This window comes from Neodiprion fabricii, chromosome 2 (assembly GCF_021155785.1).
Source record: "Neodiprion fabricii isolate iyNeoFabr1 chromosome 2, iyNeoFabr1.1, whole genome shotgun sequence".
Classification (NCBI taxonomy): Eukaryota; Metazoa; Arthropoda; class Insecta; order Hymenoptera; family Diprionidae; genus Neodiprion; species Neodiprion fabricii.
Genome location: NC_060240.1, coordinates 1,839,770 through 1,863,236, shown reverse-complemented (window position 1 = coordinate 1,863,236; position 23,467 = coordinate 1,839,770). Strand labels below are relative to the sequence as shown.

At 40.6% G+C, this 23,467-nt stretch overlaps 3 protein-coding genes across 2 annotated transcripts; 1 reads left to right on the top strand and 2 right to left on the bottom strand.

Moving 5' to 3' along the window:
* The window catches only part of LOC124176358, a 149,074-nt gene that overhangs the window by 13,381 nt on the left and 112,226 nt on the right, over nt 1–23,467 (bottom strand).
* LOC124176357 (proton-coupled amino acid transporter-like protein pathetic) lies at nt 710–12,278 on the top strand. Its single transcript, XM_046557548.1, has 10 exons — nt 710–891; nt 5,271–5,337; nt 6,400–6,488; nt 7,375–7,479; nt 8,014–8,164; nt 8,265–8,386; nt 8,463–8,821; nt 9,344–9,527; nt 9,622–9,788; nt 10,514–12,278. Exons 2-10 carry the CDS (start codon nt 5,335–5,337, stop codon nt 10,744–10,746), a joined length of 1,413 nt encoding a protein of 470 aa, XP_046413504.1. The 5' UTR covers nt 710–891; nt 5,271–5,334; the 3' UTR covers nt 10,747–12,278.
* On the bottom strand, nt 11,301–12,982 carry LOC124176361 (DNA-directed RNA polymerases I, II, and III subunit RPABC5). Its single transcript, XM_046557556.1, has 2 exons — nt 12,782–12,982; nt 11,301–12,551 (listed from the first exon to the last, which is right to left on the bottom strand). The coding sequence occupies exons 1-2, from the start codon at nt 12,874–12,876 to the stop codon at nt 12,443–12,445; spliced, it is 204 nt and encodes a 67-aa protein (XP_046413512.1). The 5' UTR covers nt 12,877–12,982; the 3' UTR covers nt 11,301–12,442.

Sequence of the window (23,467 nt, the reverse complement as noted above, 5' to 3'; positions counted from 1 at the left end):
AAAGTTCCAACACGTTGAAACTCCGGTGTAGTAATTAAAAATCTGGTGTCCTATTCTTGAGTCCAAAATTCCTGCGCAAAAGTCATTTCTTGCTTTTATTTAATACGCATTAGAGTGAGACTCGAGAATAAATCCAAACAGGAAAAGAGAATATACCGTACGTGATTTTCTTCACCAAAAACATCCCATGCAGTTGAAAAAAAACATTTTTTGCAGACTTGTGTTGTCCTTGCCGCACGATGTGCTTGGAATTGATAAATCCAGTCTTAAATGGCAAATATCATTATACAGCTGTAGGAAACAGCGTCTCAAAGACAGAATGAAAACACTCTATTTCTAGCAGACTGCGCCACCGCTTCTCGGACTTCCGTTCCCCTACAGCCCCGCGGCCGGTCTCATAACGAGAAACCGTTTAACCCAGCCGCCTCTGAATCGTGATCCTACCTTACCGACCGAATCGGTCGAACGTGCGTATCCACACAGGCGGATTCGGACAACAGTTGTGTCGTGTGTGTTATCCGGCCTCTTGCGCGTGTTCGCACACACGTCGCGGGTCCGCAGGCGGTGTAGGAGTCGGCGGCGACGGTGCCGCGTCTGTGTGCCGTCGAGCTCGATGCAGTGGGAGGTCGTCGTCATCGGTTCGAGGGCGGGGAGGGTTTTGTTGAGGTGGGGGTACCAGCTCCGGTAGTCTGCGACCCTTGTATGAATTTAGAGAAGTTAGTGTCGAGACTTGGCCTGATGAGCGTGGTGGCCGGTTACGGTCCGGGAGGTGGTTTCGAGCACGTCGTCATCGTCGTCGTTGTCGTCGCTTTTTCGGGACGGCAAGCTACCGCGGCTTTTTTCATCGCTTTACCACCGTTCGCAAGGGAGAAAAATAAAACTGGTAACAAGGTGGGTTTGTGTTTTAAACGTGAGGTGAAGACTACGTGTGTGGTTTTTATTTTTTTTTTTATTGCCTCTGTTCTTTCGAACCCAACATATGCGACGATGTACACGTGCGGTTATGAACATGTAAATCGAGAACCGGTATGATTCGATAGCGAAAAAAAATTACCATCAAACACCGCGTGGATTTCCTTCTACGCCGGGATAGATTCTTTTCTTTTCTTCTTTTTTGGTTTTCGTTCCGGAGTAACGTGCAGATTTACACACCGTGTGTACTTCATCGTTACCGTACCAAATTCGTAGGGATCATCGGCTGCAGGGTATAAATTCCGTGACGTAAAGTTTATGGCGTCGTTGCATCAGCCGCGTGAAACCCACCACGTGTAGCCTCTGTTTCTGAATGCGGGGTTAACCCATCCGGTTCCGATACCGCCGCGTGTGTGATGCAACAAACCTCCGTCTGTCGTTCTCAATTAATTCTTTTGTCTTTTTGCATTTCATTATCGCGTCTCGCCGCCGGCTGAAACAACGACGATACCAGGGTTTAATCTAACCAGCGCGAACTGTACAATAATCTGTTTCGAATCGATTCTCTGTCACTTCGTAATCTCAAGATTCGATAGCTTTTCTTTTCTTTTTCTCATACGTTCTCCTCAGGTTGGTAGAATTGAACACTGTTCGAAAATTCGAATCAAACTTTCAGCGACAAGTTTGTAATGGTACGTATCGTACACTTTGACATTGGACTTATGCAAGTTTTACAGGATTATTGAGTAAATGAAATTGAGAAGAGAATATGCCTCGGTGATTGTCTGTTCGGCTGTGATGCCATACGTCGAGTACGTGAAGTTAGCCCACCACGTGAAGTTTGCTCATGCGCAAAAAACACGGCTATCTGCACGTGTAGGTCCTATACAATTATTCGACGATAGCGTACAGAAACTACGTCGATAATACACATGTAATATAAAGGTGTACAAATATGCTTATTTTTCATCTCTGTCGATTAATAGCGTAGTACGTGGTGTAAAATTATTTCGAATATATTATCGATACGCCGGAATATCTCGTCGGGTAAATACCGGGTCTTACAGCACTCGGTATATCTCTACGTATGTTTGATACATATATACACAGGATAAGTAACACATGGCTGTGCATAGATACGTACGTTGCATACGTGTCTTATACTGTACGTGTCTATGCCAAGCGTATATAAGCAATTCGATAATATATAATCGATGCTCTGACGGGTTATGCAATACGTATGTAATGTATTCATGCATGCATCAGGGTGTAAAAGAAGATCATTTTTTTTTTGTTTCTTGGAAACTGGTTAAAAAGTTTCATTTAGGTATAAAGATACGCCTGTTAAAATTTGAGCTCTTGATATTAACATATTGAGGTATTTAAATAATTTTTAACCTGAAATAACTTTTGAAAGAGTAGATTTATCGTTAAATGATAAGATACCTTTTTTGTAGAGCGTTCAATTTTCTACAAAAATATGTCCGCGAATTTCATGTACAACGCATCGTTAGCTGGTTATAAAAATCAGAAGTAGGAAATTGAATGGAAAATAGAAAAGTGCGATGCGCAAACTCTTAAAGTTAATGTTGTGAGATGAAATTTTAACAGGCGTATTTTTATACCTAAACGAAACTTTTGAACCTGTTTCCAGGAGAAGGAAAAGACCTTTTTTTTTGCCACACACCAGTCTGCATGTATACTGATGAAATAAGCTATATCTTAAAATTCGCAAAGTTGAATCCCAGACGCGGGAATTATCCGTAGGTATATCAATAATAAAATATAACAAACAATTATCCGCATAGAATGAATGTAAAAACATACACTTAATTACAGGAAAGAGCAGCGTATAATCGTATGAAAAGTTGAAAAATTCGCAACGCTGAGATATTTCGGATACCTTTATCGGTATCTAACCGAGCGGGCGGAGAGTAGAAAAAAAAAAGAAGAATTAAGGAAATAAGGTAGATACGGTATAACGCGATTATAAAAGAGAACTAAAACAATGCGATCGTATTTCGCTCGAGTAGGTTGTAGGTGTACGCTTATTTCTGTAGAGGCCATTCGTACCGTTAGCACGTGTGGAACGCGAATAGATTCGCACAATTGTACAAGCCAAGACGATCAGACGACAGAGGCCTAGGATGCCGCATGTATCAGATACGAAAATAGATCCACGTATGATTTCTACCTTGTAGTAAACGTGAATCGCATCGGGTATGCCTGTTATTGCACCTTTGCTCCTGCGAATATTCAAATGGCTAATCATCATCGTATCGAAGTTAGGTAAAGTTTATCGCAACGATTCGCGCCGAGGAAAAAGCGTTGTTTCGCGATTTTTTAATTGTTCGAAATTCGAGCAAAACACACCGATATTTCGAGATCATAGATTCACAAAAATCATTGCAAGACTAAGGAAAGTGGTGAGATTTTTTCCGCAACGTTTAGTTACCAACTTCCAGCTGGAAACATATCGTAATATGCCTACATGTATTACTGCGTTATCATTCCGACATATTTATTATTTTTCTTATTCTTTATACCAGTTGACTGACACGCCCGTTTATTCAATGAATGTTGTAATGGTGAAACGAATTTAGATGCCGCACAAGTACCGCGTAATTGATTCGGATTAACAGCGCGTGGCTGCCCGTCCCGCCAAAATATTTCTTATATCTGTAGAGGAAAAATGAAGAAATAAGTAGAGGATAAATTCATTTTATGATTTCGCCACGCACATATACGCGTATTTATTTTAATTTTTTTTTTTTCTTTCGCGCTGAAATATCACGCATATCGCAACGCAATCGCCCACAACTCGGTGGCACACGACGATCTCTGTCGTATTATTTTACGTATAATGTGTGCAAAAAACGAGAACTTGACCTGAATTGCGGTTTTAGTTATATATTATATATACGTATACGATAATGCTCTTGATATTCTTGGTTACGTTGCGCAATAATTGTGTCTGCATTAGCAGCCGACATTGCTGCAAAAATGAACGTAAACAAGTATAGGGGAACAAAAAGAAAAAACAAACAAACAAACAAACAAACAAACAACGAAACGTTTACGTTAGATTAATTATTTTTTAAAAATTTCTTTATAGTATCGAGTAAAAAATGATAACAGTTGAGAACGAAATAAAATGGCTTATCGTTGTGGACTAAAACGTTCAACGTGTGTAAGTAATCATGTACCAGGTGTCGTAATTTACGCAGATAATGACTTGATTACTCGCTGCACATTATATTGTACGTTATATTGCTCCGGTGTGATTATATCGTATGATACTGCAACGCAGATGATATTCTTGAGGTTCAGTTTGTTCAGTTTGATAACGAGTTGAATTGTTTGTATAAAAACGTAGCAGGAGAAAGTTTGTACGTCGCTTGAATTTAATTTCAGAAAATTATTTTATACTCTCTTCAGGCGTATCGCATAATGGAGAAAATATCTTCTCGTGTTCGTTCATTCGTTTTAAAGACGTATAGTAAACAACAACAATATGTAAAAATCCGTAGTTTCTTGATTTTAAAAATGTGTAAACGCATCGAGAAAATTGTTCATTTTTATAGTCGCGATATTGTAAAACCGAGAAGGCAAAGTTTGAAATCACGAATAGAATTGTGTATATTTCCCGAGCATCGATGCGTAATATTCAGTAAATAGGTACAACTAATGCAATGTCTGCAGTTCGAACTTCGACCCGTCAGAGTGCATTTATTGTGTCGTACTGCAAGCTTTTTGCATTAAAAAAAAAAAAAGAAAAAACGATAATACATGTATTATCTATAGAGCAGTGTAATCTTTGCGCAAGATTTTCGTTTTGTTTCATTTCAGTTATCTTCTATTAATTTGAAAGAAGTAATCGACCATGGTCGTTGTGACTAATCGTAAGTTAACGATATTTACACCAAAATTATAACCATTTTTTTTCTTTTTATTTCTTTCTATTTATCAAACAAGTTTTCTTCGACTTTTACTTATCCGGTGCACGTTAAGCTATTTTTGACTTCGTAATTCGTTTAACGGAAATTTTTTAAACAGACTACACATCACGTAGCTGCATTGTTTGAATTCTAAAACCAGGGGTTTTATGTAAAAACTTTGATGCAATTTTATCTTGATACCGTAATCTTAACTTCAACTCAAACAACAAACGTTGTCTATTGAATTCTCAACCCGGTTCGTATTATATAAAACAACGGGTGAAAATTTGGTATCTGATACGTGATGATCGCATCTTTTGATTGTAACACCGATCGATATGTATATATATTTTAAAACTGACATATTTAAAACGCTTTGACAATATAAGATTTACATGTGTTATTAACGCTTGATTTCAGACGTATAACGTCATCGGATTCCTGGAGTATTTGGAAACAGAGATAAAGGAGGACCTTCGCAAGCATGGCAAGTCGTCTCATTATAATAACAATACGATCCCTATTATCATCATCATCATCACTAACAACAATAACAGCAGTAATTAAGAAACGGTACAAACTCGAGCATCCACTTGAAATACAATTAAGAAATCATCCTACTGTAACGATTCGTAAAAAAATAACTTACTTTCGCGATTTTTTTTCCCATGGTTTAAACATGTTAATCAATCTGATTTTTTTTTATTTTTATGTCAAATCAAAGCACTCGTGAAAAATGGATAATAAATTTTTTATCGTTTATTTTTGTTTAAAATTTACTTTATGAGGTTGAAAATGACTCGGAAAATAGAGAAGTCCTCACAAAATTTGTAAAAAGATTATTAATAAGTATGAAAGTCGTTATTTGGCAGCTTGCAAAAAAAAAGGTATGGAATTTAATCTATTTTTTAGATAGTGTTTCGTTGTAAAAAATACGAAGATTTAAAAAAAATCGTTCATAGCCAGATAAAGAATGGCGTGAAAAATGTTGCGTCCGAGAAAACCGTTAAAAACAATGCTAAGAAAAAATGAATAAATAAAAACAAGCGTTTAAAAATTTATTTTCTGTTCTTCACGAGTGCTTTGATTTGACATAAAAAAATCGGAATGATTAGCGTACTTTAACCATCGAAAAAAAAACCTCCCAAATATCAGCTATTTTTCGACTTGTAACACTAAGATGGATCCCTTAAAAATTTTACGCGATTTGAGGGAACTTTGAAAAATCTTTACCGCTTCGGTATGAATATAAAATGACGGTTGTAATCACGTTATCCAATAAATTGATTTATCAACTGCAGGAAGCAGCCGACAGTCCAATTATTATGACCGTAGGACAATTGGTCCCGATCACTGTTATTATATACAAATCAACATTTCTTTCTCGGCAATTTATTCTCGTCATTTATTCGCGTCTACGATAAAAGAAGTATAATTAAAATTTCGCCTTCGAATTTAAAGACGTACTTCACATTTTACTTACTTGTTAATTGTTTGCAAGTTTAATTCTACGAAAGTATAACTTGTGTGCTTTATTTTCGGGTCGTAGGTTAGCGCAACCGAACCTCCAGCCACGGAGTTGGAAACTTTCCTTCCTCAGGATGGTTCAGCAATAAAAGATGGAGCCTTGACCGGCAAGTAAGTATTATATAAATTATATCACAGAATAAACACAGATCGTCGATAAATGTGTTTTTGTGAAATTATAATAATTAATCGTACAATAACCAATTACGTTACGTATGTACATAAAAAGTGAAAATTTCCACGAGGGAAAAACGCACGCTAATTAATGTATACTGTATCAAACATAATGAATATAAATATCACACGCATGATTCTCATTACTAATCACGTATTTACATTATAATGACGAATTGCCAAAGTTATGTAATAATTATATTTACATACACTTTAATCGCGTATATATTGTATTTTTAAATCGCACATTCGACCCACGATGGAAATTTGCAAATTATGTTGGTATCGTTACGCCGCAGTTTACAAACAATACAATTAAACACTCGCGCGTATATTGTAACATAAAATTGTTACGCAATTGTATCGCGCAATATTAGAATCGATGTCAAGACCTGACAAACCTGGACGAATTTATATTGCAGGTACATAATTTACACGTCGCATTCTCAACCCAGCTCGTGCTCATTCATATGTACGTTCTGAATTAGTGTACGTCAAGTGATACTTACGTTTATGCAAATTCGATATATCTTATGCGAACACATATATATATGTCAGGGGAAATTTACTGAAACATCTGTATCTATTTCGCACACACACACGTAAATTGCACCCACGTAGAATTATTGCAACGTGATTGATGGAGCATAATCACCGAATATTGGAATCTTCAAGGTGGTAAAAAAATCACTTGATTACAATTTTCCGTCGAATAATTATCGAGATATTTTTACTTGAATAATATTTATGTAAAAACTGTTCTCTTCCGTTTCATCGCCAGGTATGCATGTAATTAATTATTATATTCTATATCGGTGTCAAGGTATAAAGTGCAAGTGGTCCCAGCGCGAGATGTCGAAGCCACCGGACAGACTGGCGACAAAGGATTCGACCCGTTCAAAGAACGCGACAACCCGAATCCCACGACGTGAGTAAAATCCTGAAAAACGCATATATTTTTACAAATGAGATACAAGCAGGGCCTGTATAAATATGCATTCAAAATTCAACTATATTTATATATAATATAAACATGTGGAAAAAAATATGGAGTAAAAAATAACAAATAAACAAATACACGGTTAGAAGAACAATCTACCAAGTAGATCCACTAAAATTTTTGGTTCATTTTAACAATTTTTTAATGTATTGCTGAAGGGAAAAAGAAGCAACTGAATATTAAAAATCAAATGTTAAAATCATAAATACATAAATATAATGTGGACCTGCTGGGACATTGTGTTTGGTTAAATTTTTCAAACAGTGATACTGTCGAGTAGTACACACTTTGTTTCGATATAATTTATGTCATATAGATTACTACATATTTTAGTTTTTTAAAAGTCCATATTATATGTACATATTTTGTCATTTTTAATCCCACATATTTATCCGGGCCCTTGGACATAAGTAATAACACGATACGCGAGTTATTAAACTTCGACAATTATTATTTCTGCAGCAACTGCGACACGCTCACGCATTTACTGAAGGCATGTCTTGGCACCGGAATGTTGAGCATGCCGTTCGCGTTCAAAAGCGCAGGACTCGTACTCGGCATATTTTTAACAATATTCGTCGGTTTCATTTGCACGTATTGCGCGTACGTGTACGTAAGTATATTCACCTAAAATTATTTGAATAAAAAAAAAAAAAAAAAAACCACGAAGAATATTCTACAAGTTCGTCTCTGATCATCCCTTTTCCGCGTAGATCGAATGTGCCCACAAGTTGTATCACAGGACTCGAAAATCCACCATGTCCTTCCCAGAGGTCGCCCAATGCGCGTTCACCAACGGTCCACCATGGGCGAGACCCTACGCCAAGACAGTAAGGTAAGCGAATCGAACGAGAGTCAGTCAATTGCGAAGAAGGAGAAAGATCTCATCATCAAGTTTTATCATTTTCCAGGGTGATAATCGACCTGAGTTTGTTCGTGTCCTATTTCGGCACGTGCACCGTTTACTCGGTGATCATCGCCCAGAACATAAACCAAGTTATAGCGGTACACATGGGTGAGGGACTTGCGGAGCGTGGGATGATAGCAATATTGCTAGTGCCGTTCGTCCTACTTAGTTGGGTACCAAACCTCAAGTACCTAGCGCCGGTTTCCATGGTGGCGAACGCCTTCATGGTGGTGGGTCTCGGGATAACGTTCTATTACTTCGTCATGAACATGCACCCGCCATCGGAGGTACATATGGTTACGGAGACGGTATCGACTCTACCGGCGTTCTTCAGTATCTCCATATTCGCGATAGAAGCTATAGGTGAGAAAAAATTCATTCGCATACTTACATCTACGAAAGAATCTGTATTATATATATATAATACCGGGACGATCTCTTGAGACTTGAAAATGAACCGCGCATGCGCCAAATAATTCGATCTCATTGGTCGGCGAAATCTTCCCGCGGCGATATTCTTGTTTGCGATGCAGGCGGGCCAACGTACACAAAATGTGTACGTTTGAATTTTCAAAGAGCGTAAGCATTAAGTTCCGACCGTTCTTCGAAGAATCAGCTTTCCGACCCAATAACAAATGCTTCGCAAACCTTTCCGAGTCACCGCCTCAATTATTTGAGATTATAACCTCGAAAATTCGTATCAACTACATCGCCGCCAGAAACAGTTTGACGGCTGAAACTCGGGATGGCCAGCCTGCGCGAACAGCCGATAAACTCGCGCATGCGCGGTTGATTTTCAAGTTTCAAGAGATTGTCCCGGGTATAATGTAGTGTAGTATGTAATATGATATATACTGTACGGTATGCCTACACCAATGATTTCAGGTGTTGTAATGCCGCTTGAGAACAACATGAAAACGCCCCAGCAATTCATCGGTATTTGCGGAGTTATGAACCAGGGAATGTCAGCCGTAACTCTGATATACATTGTGATCGGTTTTATGGGGTATGCAGCGTACAGAGACGAAACCAAGGAAAACATCATAACGAATTTGAATCCAGAAGACATGTAAGGATTTTCAACACTCCGTTTCATCGCTTTCTTGAATTCGATTTGACCTGTCGAGCTGATCATTATAACTTATAATCGGGTATATTTTCAGCCTTGCTCAAGTTGTCAAAGTTCTGATCGCCCTCGCGGTTTACTGCACATTCGGACTGCAGTTCTACGTGTGCTTGGAAATCGCGTGGAACAATATAAAGGAACGCTTCCTTAAGAAGCCGCAAATCGCAAACTACCTTCTTCGCACAGGATTAGCAATGGCTGCTGGTTAGTGTGCAAATAATTAAGCGTTACGTCATTGTTCGACGTTCTAAACCGATTGATTGCATATGGGGCATTCCACGTCAAATTAGCCGCCAATATATACCTCATCATCTGCAGTTTCAATCATTTTTTAGTACGATGTTCACAGTGACCCAAAAAGGTGTCGGAATTTATCTCAAATTTTTTTTAGCCACCGCTGAAATTTTCAAAAAATTGAAAAATCAATTCCGAAAATTCCATTTTTTTTTTAAATCTGAAAATGTAATTTTTAAGCACCACACCATAATGGAAACTCGGTATTTACTATTCTTTCGTAAGTTTTTAGTTTCTCCATTCCCCGATCGAAATAGATCACGGAATCATGAAAATAATGTGATACGGCAATCTATTTATTTATAGATCAAGGCGGGGGGGGGATCCGACATGGAAAAACTTAAAACTTAGTAAATATTGAGATCCCATTATCGTGTGCTACTTAAAAATCACATTTCAAATCATAGGATCAGTGTGAATTTTCGAAGACTTTTAAAAATGGCTTGCAATTTTGTATAAATTTCACCAATGGCTAGAGAAAATCTAATAAAAAAAAAAACTTGAGATCGTTTTGAATTGATACAAGAACATCATACTAAAACATGATCAGAATCGAATCAGGTAGGGTACATGGGCTGCTAATTTGACATGGAATGCCCTATATACATGTCTCATGCCACCGTTGTTAATTTCAGTATTAGTGGCCGTCGCAGTACCGAAGATAATGCCGTTTGTCGGACTGATCGGCGCCCTGTGTTTCTCCATACTGGGGCTTATCATGCCACCAATCGTCGAACTGATTGTTCGATGGGACGAAGGATTTGGCCGAGGGTATTGGTTGATTGTTAAAACTATCCTCGTGGCTTCTTTTGGTCTGGTGGTTTTACTCTTTGGAACTTACACTGCCATACTAGACATCTTCAAGTAAATCATATCCGTATAACTGTTTAATTGAATTATGCGACGACGCCTTGCCTCGATTTACACTTTGTTAACTGTTCATAATTTTGCTACGAATATGTTACACGTGTTTTTGATAACAGTTCGTAAAATTTATTTTCCACTATTCTACTATCGCGATTTTTCAAGCTCTTTCACACTGTGCACACTTGCTTGTCGGCGGTAAACGAATCGCTGAGTGAAATCGTAACATTTTTTTTTTTTTTGTCATCTATTATGCAAACATGAAATTGGGGCGGAAAAAGATTAATATTTAATATCAATTATTCGTCAACAAACTCTACCGTTAAATGTAAACGCGCAATTAATGAGAATTTCAAGCTCTTTTTTCAAATCCTATTGAAAAACAAAAAACAATTATTCTTAGATAAATTTATCTAAGACAGCCCCCATATTTGTCTCATCATCTACAGACCATCGCATCATCATTACAATCACATCAAAGTCAAAGGAATAGATTACCCATAGGAAAAAATTTTTGTATATCATAATAATGAAATATAGTATTTTTTTCACCCGTGATAGGTACTAGGACTGTTCGATCATACACGATCTGTTATGCGAATAATTCTAAATGAATCATTAGATTAGAGATTTCATCTATTTTTGTATTAGGAAGTTGAGTAAATAAATTATTATCATTAGGCGAAAAACAGGGGTTAAAAATTAAATAGAAGATAAATCATTGACAATTAGATGAATAATATTGTCGGTACTAATGCGAGGTTGTGCAAGGAAAATAGAAGAGACAATCCTAAGACTCAAGAGTTTTTGTACGAACTTCATTCAAGCAGTTATTTTTTAAATAATCAAGATACGATCTTCTACAATCGAGTTCGCAGAACGCGAACGGTGATTTAGTATAAAAATTGCAATATTGTTAGATAATAAACAACCAATTATGCTTTGTTTAGTTTCTAGTTGTTTCTGAATGAATTAAGGTCAAAATCGTCTTGATATTTTACCGAGGAGGTAGGGGGGGGAGAAAATGTGAAAATACCTTTATGGATTAGAAAGTATAATAAGATTATTGAAGCGTTTGTTATTTTTTAAAAAAAGAAGAAAATAGAAAAAACCAATAAATAAATTTTGTCGCGTTAGCAATACATGGAATTTTTATAAATTGTAAAGTTTTGAATTGATTCAATACCAAGTCATATTTTTGGTGTGTCTTTATTTCTAAAATAATCCCAATACGTTAGAAGTCTATTACTATTATTTCTGCATCATAGTTGGATAATTATTTACAACTTATATGAATCAACTGATTAGTCTTCTAACAAATCCGGATTACAAAATTGAATGAAGATCTATTTCTTCATTAAATAGAAAACTATATGTATGAAGATGTTACAACTAAGAATGTTTTACGATATTTGAATAGTTGATACTCGAAGAAACGACCGGTACAACCAATCGTAACCGATTCAAAGTATATGTAAGCTGAGCAATTTTTTTTTCAATAAAACAAAAAAAAAAAAAAGGACCTGTTTTGAATAACCTTGCATGTTTTTTATTTGCAATGAATTCGATTCTGGCATTCGTGATCATTTTGTTCAATGGAATACTTTCCACCTTTCTCGATGGACAAGAGGTGAACCGAATTCTTGTACAAAGTTATACTGTCTTTTGTAATAATCATTGTCCCAAATATTTCCTGTGTGTTACTTTTCCAACGGAGCATAATTCAATAATTTTTCAATAAGATCGACGTGTCCAAGCAGCATGCGACGGCAACAGTATCTCTTCAGGCCGAGGGCATCCAAGGCATCACTGAAAAAAATTGAAGGCAGTTCTGAGTTTGGATACTCTAATTGAGAATTTACCGAGAGAATATTGTAATTATTTTCTACTTGGCGATTCGAAATTGTAGTATTGCATATATATTGAGTATCGAAAGACGTTGAACAATTTTCATTCAAGTTCTAAGGATAAATTTATTGTTGATGTTTTCGACACCGAATAGAATAGGTTATGTTCGTGCTCGCAAGTTGCGTCCTTACCCTTCCGTATATTCTGCTTGCAGTAAGCCAAGATAAGCTTCCCATTTGTTGCCAATCACTTTACCGCAGGTGAAACAACGCACTGGAATGATCATTTTGCAATAATATTTCTCGCGGAAACGATAAATCAAAAAATTGAAACCACACTTGACTCCACGCTGCTTAACCTCGTGCGATTTTGTTTCAGCTCTGGACCATAAACTGTGTAGCTCTATGAGTGACAATGTTGACGGTATCAGTCGGTACGTCAGAACAAGATTTACCAATTGGACGATTTACCTTCGCTCCTGGATGAACTGATCTGTGATTCCGTTATCCGTCGGTAAATAAAGTCTTATAATTTTTACGCAAGATGGCGAAACCACGCAATCAATCTCAATTCTTTGACCGGCATTCGTGATGAAATCCGAATTCGAATATGGAACCGGCCCGTATTTGGAAACCAGTTTTTGAATGATTTTGAACTTCATTAAATTGGTAATTCCAAAGTTACATGTATTTAAGCATAAAAATGAATTTAAGATTATGTGACTTAAAAGACCTTTGTAGTGGCGTTCTAGCTCAAAATTTCACATTAATGTCTCGTGGGAAGTTCATTTTTATGAAACATTTTTATTTTTTTTTTGAATAATCTAGTAACGTGAATGCATGATATTCCATGAAAAGGCAATTACTCGTTAAACGAATATATAATAGAACGCTCAGGATAGAATGTCGTGAATAATTATGAAAAAAAGTTCGATACTTTCGGAGCAGCCATATCTGCAGTATATCATGTGCGCGTGATATCTCAATTTAACGATTCCTCCACTAGGCGGAATTGTTTACCATAAATTGACACTTCTTTTACATCCCCCGCTCGGCCGTTGTAATAACAACGGAAGACTGTAACTATGCGGGTTATATTAAACAATTTGAGACTCGAGCTCGATTTATAAACATCTGGCACTGCGGGGAATTCCAGTATACCACACATTCACCGTATTATACATCAGGCTCGGTTGCTCTGCTGCGGCTAGACTGCCATATACCAATGGGTTATTTTTTGAGCGAGCTACCGCCTCTGCACCCACTAAACCCTAGGAATTTCCCGTACCTACTTCTCATCGTAATTCAAGCCGTTCCGATGACCGTCGCTTACGGGCACCTTGTCCCGCAGGCAAGAGTAATTAAGGGGTTATACCTAGTCGAGATTTATCAAAAATCGATTTTTTGAAATTTCAATTTCGTAATGTACACATATTCAAGTGTATACACAGAAAATTTCTTGTCGATCCGACAAATATTCTCGATGTTACGCGCACGTTTGCAAAAGCGTCTCGGAGCGGTTGAAAGTGCTTTTGAAACTATGAACGCCTTTTTCTCAAAACTATGTTTTCAAAGTCGGTGAGCAAGGTTTCTCGAAAACGGCTGATAAGATCGGTCTCAAATTTTTACACAAGCTTTGTGAATATATCTTTCAGTCTTTAATCGAAGGTTTTTTCTCGTTGATAAATATTTGCCATTTTATAAACAAATTAAGGCGAAATTTTGTATGGAAAATGCATTTGTTATTTGTTTGAGAAGCCGCCGTGTTGTTAGCAATTAATATTTGTTTATTCCTCCGATCAAAGACTAGATAATACCTTATATTAACTAAGTCTTTTTTGTTTTTTCATTTCCGACGATTCAGTCCAGAGATATCTTGCTCATCGAAAAACACCATTTTTACGTGCTGCTCTCGCGGATCGGCTATAGCAGCTTTAAAAATCATTACGTTTACCTATAAAAAATATCAGAATGAATTTCAACGTTACCCCAATATGTATATAAATTTGTATGTTAACAAAATTGAAATGTCTCTTGATGCAAAATCCTTGAAAAATCGCTCCTTCCCGGCCTCCTGCGACTGGTTATAACCCCTTAACGAACCATCCTCCAGCATGTGAAATGTGCAGCGACAAAAATGTTGAACAGTATACCCAGAGAGTTGATGGCTCGGTGGGAAAAGGCAATAATTATAACGCGGTAGTCATACGCGTCAACGTCCCTACGGACGGTTCCCCCAAGTACAGGGAACATCGCGGGCTCTGCAGCGCTGCTAACTACGCTACGCACACTCTCCCTCTCTCAGCAACGGTTCTGTTATTCTATCTCACGTACGCGGCTTTCTCACAACCACCGGCGCACATCCGATGGAATATAAGTTTTAAGGCGTGTTTTGATAGCGTCAGGGTGTGTCTGCCGGGAGCCAGGGGATTCCTACCTAATGGATTGCCGCCGCCGCCGCCGCCGCCGCCGCCGCCGTCTCACCGACTCCGCAACCGTCTTCCTCGCGACGACGACGTTGCAACTTAGAAAGCTCAAGTATTATACTTATAGGGTGCCTTATACCGGCCGAAGACCCTGCGGTTGTTTGTGCTTTCGCAATGTGTGTTCGATAAATCGGCCATACGCTCTTTACCAACCATCATCACCAAAGCTGGAGGAAAGCACTTTCACGTCCGAAAGCTTCGTCATGGTTGCAGAATTGCAAGATTACCGCTCCAATCTCTAAGCAACTGCATATAGGTACCATTATGGGCTTTCAAGATTGCTCGAGCATTCCAAGAAGTAGCCCATTGTGATTTGGGCGCATTTTGATTGGTACGAAGCGGTCTTGATATCTCTCAGATTTTCAAGGGTCAAGTATAATCTCGCAGGATCGCCATTCGAGCGGCTGGGCTCAACCAACGAGCCGGGCGAAGACGGGGGCCGTCTTCGAGACGGAGATATAGTGGTCCGCTTTTTGAAGCCAACACAAATATTGTTTCACATAAATACGCGTCAGCGCGTAGCTTGACTTGGAAGCTCCGTATTACCCACCCCGTGTCGTGTGTTGGTTACATACGTGTGCCCACGTGTACAGAGTGCGCCAGTAGATACCGCATAACATTAAGCCCTAAATATTCGTGCTCGCGGGCGCCGTCGGCGCGTATATCCCTTCGATCCATCCGCACTTTTCGGGTATCCCTCAAACTCAAACCGGCCGAGGAGCTTCACCGCCATATCGTATTCGAGGAATTCAATTCCAAGAATTTTCATCGCCCGTATAATTTGGTAGGTAGTTAGACGTGATAATGTCTAACTACTTCTCATTTTCTTCAACCTAGCTGAAGGGCCTCACCGCGATATCATATTCGAAGAATTCAGTTCCACGATTTTTCACCACCGTTATAATTTTCTAAGTAGTTAGACGTAACAATTAATCTCTAACTACTTATAACGTTCCGGATACCTCAATCGGTTGGTTAAGACCGAACGCGTCTGCACAACTGTGACCTAACTCGTTCCATTGGTTTCCTTCGTGATGCTTTCCTCCACAAATCCTGAGTTAACGATTGACGGCTTGACAGCTTCCGTACTTTGCGTCAGGTATGTTCAATGCGCTTTATGCGCAGCTTGGCTCTACGAGCATACGACTGTGCAGGATGTGATTATGAATTCTGATGAGAATGGTGCATGGAACTATTATAGAATCGCGTGCTAATCGGTGGCCGACAGACGGATGGATGGATGGATGGATGATGGTGTTGTTTTCGTAATGGAAGTAGTGCGCGTGTCTTACAAACCAGCAACATGCTGCAGCAGCAGTAGCAACAGCGCGACGCGTCGTATAGTCTGCTTCTTCCTACTCTGCACGGTATCTACATACAAAGATAGTGTGAGAAGAGCGGATCGCGAGGGGGAAGCGAGATGTGGTGAACCGAAGCGAGGCGCGGCGAGGTGAGGCGAGGCGAGGCGAAGCGACAAAATAATTTATTTTGTTAAACAACAAACGGTGTTGTGTTAGGTTTGCCAAAATAACCAAAACAATACTATACTACTCGCTCTACTATATCTACCTACATTTCGTTCGTTCGTTCATTCATTCATTCGTTCGGTCGGTGCCCGTAGTTTTCAGCCTCTCTCTCATCCATTCATGCACCTCAGTTTCGTTTTATCACGATCGCTAATCTGCTTGCAGTGAAAATTTACGCTACCATTCCGCTCGAAAATTTTATACTGTTCGACATTAATCAGGTTACTAAAATCCAAGATATATCATCATCGTTTTATGTTGTAGCTAATAAGCTTGGTCCGTTTATTCGATAACCAAGATTAGCAAGAACGATTTTCCACACGTGGTGCTGGTTAAACCGAAATCATGATGTGTGTATTTTATTTTGATCTTAACTTCGATTATCGCATGGTACAATCATTTTCAATGAAAGTGGTTTGGTTCAATCAATCATGGGTATTTTTTTTTTCTTACGTGTGTATAAACCTTCAGATTCAATCGATACATGAAACAAAGTTCTCCTCTGAAGAGGGAAACCAGAACCACGTGAAAACCTGTCATTCGTTTCATCTTCATATAACCGCAAGAAGATTGACTGATCTATTCATCATATTTATCGAGATCAAGCATCTTCTTCTTTATTTATCTCAATGAACAAACCTGACACGTGATGATAGGAACGGCACGGTACCCTTTACCACTGTTACATAATTTACAAAAACACCGCAACCTTCACAATTCAATCATTCCGTCCTTGCACGACTATTTCTATTTCCGAATATACATTTACAACAGTCAACTCTGAACTCAAGGTTCGGAGAAGGTCGCGCGACAAATGGCGTATTCGCCAATGTTTCCTGCAAGACCCCGTAGTACGGAGATGAGGTTACGGGATGAGGCCGGGAAAATCGGGAGAGCTCTGGCGAAGGGAAGTAATGCATAGTCCGAGTTTGTTGTTACAGATGGGCCGGAATCCGAGGGTGTATTTCAAGCTCACCTAGCGGGCATCTACATACATACCACACTGTAGAATACAGGCAAGTAGCGTAGTTACTTTATCCTTCAAGTATCCTTCGACTTTTCAGTTCATTGTCAGTGGCGTTGATGGAAGTGCAGCATTGGTTGCAATTTCGCTAACCATCGGTGATTGTACTTGGTGGAAACCAGTTCGGTCATACATTTTGAATAAAAGAAAGGTTCCTTCTGACCGGTTCCATTCACTTGCAAATGGACATTTGGCATGTCGTCGTGTATGCGGATCTTTGAGTTCGCTGAGATGTAGGGAAAAGAGAAGGCTGCCCGGGCCTCGGTTCTCCGGGTTCTCCGTGTACTTGGTCTTCATTCGCCGTTCGTCGGTTGTCGCTGGTTGCCCTCTCGGTCTGAGTTGCTCGTTGTGGCGTTAGAATAACACTCGTGGAAGCATTGTCACCCTTGGGTATAACCTTCGTTCTCGAGGCTACATCAGCCAGCAGCCCCGAATGGCTTGGCATACTGTACCGTCACCGTCACCGTCAGCACAGCGGCGAGAACGAAGGGCGGCCAGGGGGATGAAACAACAACCGGCACCCTTAAGCACGGCCAATGAAAACAAGACGGGGGTGTACGCGAACAGCCCGCTGCAGCAGACTCGCACGAATTAGAAAAATAACAGACCGTCACAATTCGACAATTGGACTCTGCCGAACAATCGCCCATCCCCATTCTCAATTGGATTATAGAATCTGTATATACATATATATATATATATATATGGATGCTTTTTCGCACACGTATACGTCTTTGCTTGCCTAGTTATAGAAATTTTCACCATTTGTATTATCGCTCTGCTTATATTGTACGCTACGGTAGAAAATCGTCTGAAACCCATGACTCCACCGTTCTATTTTACACCGGAGCTACGTCAAATGTGCGTCTTGAAGATTCAAGGGGTTTTTGAAATGTCACTTCGATACTGACGATCGGGCCTCAATTTCTGACCTTGGTTTACCGCAAGATGAAAAAATTCCAATGTTGGGTTCTCTGTAAATATGATTGTACATTCAGCGAGTTTCTCACGTGGACTGGATCCAGCTGTGGTACTAGGTACATCGTGTTTGAGAGGGGAGGGAGGTTGGGGATTTTTCACCCTCCCGCGCTGGTAATGTAGTCACGCCTCGAGGTAAACGGAGATGTTAAAGTTTCGTCGAAACATTTATCGGGCTGTTAAACCCGGCCTTTAATTGCCGAGGCCATAACCGTTTCTGGTCTTTATACGGTGTCTCTATGGTTTCCCGTCCGTGTCCGCGGTCCGTCGACCGTCAGTCTCCTCATCCAGTATAGTTGCTACAGCCGTTCCCGTACTGTAAGAGACACACGTACGCAGAGGAATACGAACACCGAGAAAGACCTCGGCGAGGATGGAGGCGGGGAACGCACGCACGCAGGAGCTCATGGCGTATACATGTACATATATACATGTAGATACGTGAAACGTGTGAAGTAAAAGAAATAAAATCTATAAATATGTGGGCGGCCGCGGCGCACGCGACCATCCCTGTGTTTGTTCAACCAGGAATAAACTCCGTAGTTAACCTTTCTACATTTCAAACCGCTTCTTCTTCGGCGAACCCGAAATCCAAGGAGCCCACACTGCGGCGGTTTTAGCCCGCGTATATACGCTTTCTTATATACCTACCTCCGGAGATGTAGCCATCAATATGCCAGCCCCAGATCGACTATTACGTAGTCTTATGACTGGACCCTGTGCCATGTGGGCATTAATTCGTCTCATCATTTTTAAGCACAAGGGTGCGACTGTCATTCCGGAAAATCGAGGAAAACCCATTTCAGCCAATCCATGTATGACTCTGATCTGATCCTTTCTAACCAGATATATGATATTGCTTACTGGTGAAGTCCTTGGATCTGCAATCCTTGCGGTCAGCGTGTTAAGTTCTTAGATGTTGAAGATTCCGTGAATCACTCATCATCACATCCACTTGGATTCTAAGAAGATTGCAGTGAAATTTTTTGCTTCTGGAGTATCGTTTTCACGAAGAGTGAAAAGTGTATTAATACACTTTGTAGAGCTTTACAATCAGGATACCTTCTACACTACACTGCAAAATATTTCGGTTAATTCAAAGCCCATCAATCACAAGACGTCGGGATCCATATCCGTGTACGCGTGTAGCGTAAAAAGTCTGTAACAGTGTCGAGATGAGCATCCTGAGGATGAGCTTGGTGGTTCCCTTAACGACGCGTGACGTTTGACCCCAGCTCGTCTTTTCTCGGTTGCGGTGTAAACGCGTGGGTACGGCATATGCGGCATATAGACACGTGTGGACGTACAGATTGGGAGTTTAACGCCGCGAAACTCTGTGGAATTCGAGCAATTTGTCGTCGCCCGTTCCTCCTCGAAGTCCTCCTGCATCACTAGCATCCATCCCACGACTCGAGGGTCGCTTGGAGTGCGCCCCACAGTCTCTCTCTCTCTCTCTCTCTCTCTCTCTCTCTCTCTCTTCCTCGCTCTCTCAATGGGTTCACTTTACGGAGTCGCATTAGTCGAGTTAGCCGCCATGCACTGCGAAGGAAGCGTGTCTGATGGCGTTGGTTAGGCAGCCGGTTAGTTAGCGGTAAACACATCTCATCAATCTTCCTCGCGCAAGCTCTGTGTTCGAAACGAGCTTATACCCCGCAGCTCTACCATCCAAGTGCAGGTACGTCATGCGTACCCAGTCAGCTCGGTGTGCACTGTCACCGTTTATAGATACACGTGTATATCATCGGGTACATCCGTGCATTCATCATTCCGTTTCTGGTCCGTGTGACAAGAATGAGCCACCGAATCACAGCCGACAAATTCCGCGAGTATAACTTACAACATTTCGATGCTTCTCCGCGACAGAGTGGATGTAATCATCCTTTCGCTTATACTTGGGAGACTCGATAGACCTTCGAAGTCCATTTATCTCACGTTTGCTACTCCCAGGCAGTCTCTGCATGATTAGGGGCAGAAATGGGTACGACACAATGAGTCCGTTCACGTGGGAAAGGAGTGTAGTATACTGTATGTCGTTACATAGTGGCGTGACTGTGACGGTGCGGTACCGTTTGGCTTCCAACGATGTTGAGGAGGCCGCCATGCTTGACACGTTGCGCGATGACAGCCAATGGCGATGGCCACGAGGTATTCCACAGGCAACCTGCAGGGTCCTCAAATGCCACACCCCCCTCCCCCTTCCCCCCATTGTGCCCCCTGCGCCCCACCAGACTCGGCAAGCCTCGGGGAAGAGCCGTGGCGTATCGACCGCTCGTCGACCGCTGAAAGAGAGGCCAACCCCTCACTCACTCACTCACTCACTCACTCACTCACTCACTCACTCACGCACGCACCCCTACGATAATATTTTTATAACCGCCCCATATATCGACGGGAAATTATTTTTCACACTCCTCCGCATCGTATAGGTAGGTAGGTAGGTAGGTGGGTAGGTATTACATGTACCCATCACTTTCCACTCGTATTATACCGCGAGAGTAATTTTCTCTCTGTATATATAAAGCACAATGCCCGGTATACCGTCAGAAAATTCAACTCGATCACGTGATATTTCACACGAACTGTTGAAGTCCGTATTTTAGGTATTCCAAAAATGTTCCTCATCATATGGAAATTTATCGGCAATCGTGAGTAGGTTTCATTCCAAATCTACGCACGTTCTTGGATAACAAGTTCACCTGTAACGCGGTGATTAGAGAAAAGACGACGGAGGAGGAGAAGGAGGAGAAGTGGTAGCTCCAAGATGGTCGGTACTATTCGTTAAGAAAATATTTTATCCCCATATAATGTCTTGTGCAACGGTTCAGGTAATAATACGTTTCTAATGGGGGACCAATGGGCAGTGGCCAAACACACCGGCCCGTTTCGAGTCTAAAGTTAACACGCGTTACGCGTGTGTGTCTAAACCACCACCAGATAAGAAAAGAAGAAAAAAATAGAAAAAGAACGAGTGAGTGAGATGGTAAAGTAAGCGAGCATAAGATAAGCAAGAGACACTGGCTCGGAAGCCGGAGCGAAAGAGAAAAGAAGTAAAGCTAGCTGGAGTAGAAGGAGAAGAGGAAAGAAAGAGTTCAACCTGTACCTTATACTCCAGGGCAGATCTGACTGTTATTCTACGCGACACGGATTGCTTTTCGAGACAACATCAGGTTGGCCTCGCGGAGGACGGGAAGGCATAATATAGTTATTAGGTAAGGTCGGTGCTCCTGATATATGTAGGTGCAGGGCACGCTCCTGGGTTCAGCTCCTGCAGCAGATGCATGTATACCTATAATGCTCACGGGCAAACATATCCGTTCGTAACTGCACTGCATATATGTTGCAGCGTTGATGAGTTCCATTTTGTCTGTTTATGCACTCCGATTTTCATAATCATGTTTCTGAACGTCATCAAATACCAAATACCGAAACGTCAGTGATTAGACATAGATTGGTAGTAGAATGCAGAATCGGAAGATGGATTGCGTACAGGAATCGTTGAATATGATGTCCAGTGGTCTTGGAAATGTCTTTGAATTTTTTACGGATTTTTTACCGGACACCGTGTTAAACATACTGAATTTTGCTACGACGATTCGGGGACAGTATGGCTATACTGTTTACGCAGTGGTTTCCGAATTCGGTTATACATCGATAACCATGGAGACGATAAGTATAATCACGTAACTCTGAAATGACACATTATTCTATTTGGCAATTTAGAGATATAGTATACGTATACGTAAAATAATCCCATTCGAGGATTCGAATTCACGTTTGTGTTGACGCTCGCGGATAGGAGTTTATTTAATATAAACTCAGAATCTGTCTGCCTACCTAGAAGCTTGTATTAATACAGTTACCACTGGGAGCAACAAAGCACCAAAGCTGGGACCTGCTCCTAATCTCAGACATAATCCACTCTGACGCAACTCGGGGTCCTATTCTGCTCGACGAACGAATTTCTGGTATTATGGGTGCCCGTATTGTGCCCCCGCAATATATAGGCCGCAAACAAAATGTTGTTGTCCATTTTCTGATCAATTCACATCAGCCCACAGAGGATTGAACGTATTCACAAAGAACGAGACGAGCGCGTCTTAATCGAGCAAAGAATTTCGGGGAATGTTGAAAAGAATGAGAAATTTATCTAAAAGCAGGCACGACGAACTAAACTCTCGCCGGTTAATATGGTGAGATGCTGATGCACTTGTCACTAGTAGAAAGATCGTCGACCTCCCGCTTACCGTTTGCCACAATTGCCTCATCCATCCTCAGCCTCTTACACACGCACATCAGGGACGCCTTTTTCTGCCTGTACCTACAAGAAGTGAGTTCCCTGAATGGAGTATCTTCAAATACCCGTCTAGATCCAATATCGAAGAATGAAAGCCCCCAGTGTACCCACCACGTCGTCGGCTTTTCCGGATTTCTCTCGGCTTTACGGGTTGCAGATAGCGCAGTGACATGCACCTCCACCACGCGAATGAGAACTATCAAGGTTGACGATTGAATTCCACAACGGAGCAGTGAAGTATCCATCAGAAGACGTACGATAGGCCGAACGATGAGATACTACCGCGTGAAATAATACAAACCCGTGACGAGAGTAAAGCCGTTGTTAAGAGCACGACGATGCACGTCGTTATAATGTCTTGGCCGAAGCATGCCGAAGTCGTAAAGTAGTCGAGATTATAATACAAGCGAAGAAGCGCGGCCGGGACGCCAATTGAGGATGTTTTCTTAGCGCGTAAGGAAGGTCTTAATTCATACTCGATGGGTGTTGTTCCAGCTCAACAGGCATCCACGAAATTTATCAAAATGATAACACCAGCACCGTCGTGCACTTCGAGTTTTCGTTGCATAG

Bases quoted from the DNA above. Each gene is read 5' to 3' on its own strand.
- LOC124176361 (XM_046557556.1), bottom strand. From the start codon at position 12,876: ATGATCATTCCAGTGCGTTGTTTCACCTGCGGTAAAGTGATTGGCAAC. The intron at 12,552-12,781 runs GTAAGGACGCAA...AATTTTTTTCAG, and splicing joins CAAGCAGAATATACGGAAGG to TGATGCCTTGGATGCCCTCG.
- LOC124176357 (XM_046557548.1), top strand. The intron at 6,489-7,374 runs GTAAGTATTATA...ATCGGTGTCAAG, and splicing joins GATGGAGCCTTGACCGGCAA to GTATAAAGTGCAAGTGGTCC. The intron at 8,822-9,343 runs GTGAGAAAAAAT...CAATGATTTCAG, and splicing joins ATTCGCGATAGAAGCTATAG to GTGTTGTAATGCCGCTTGAG.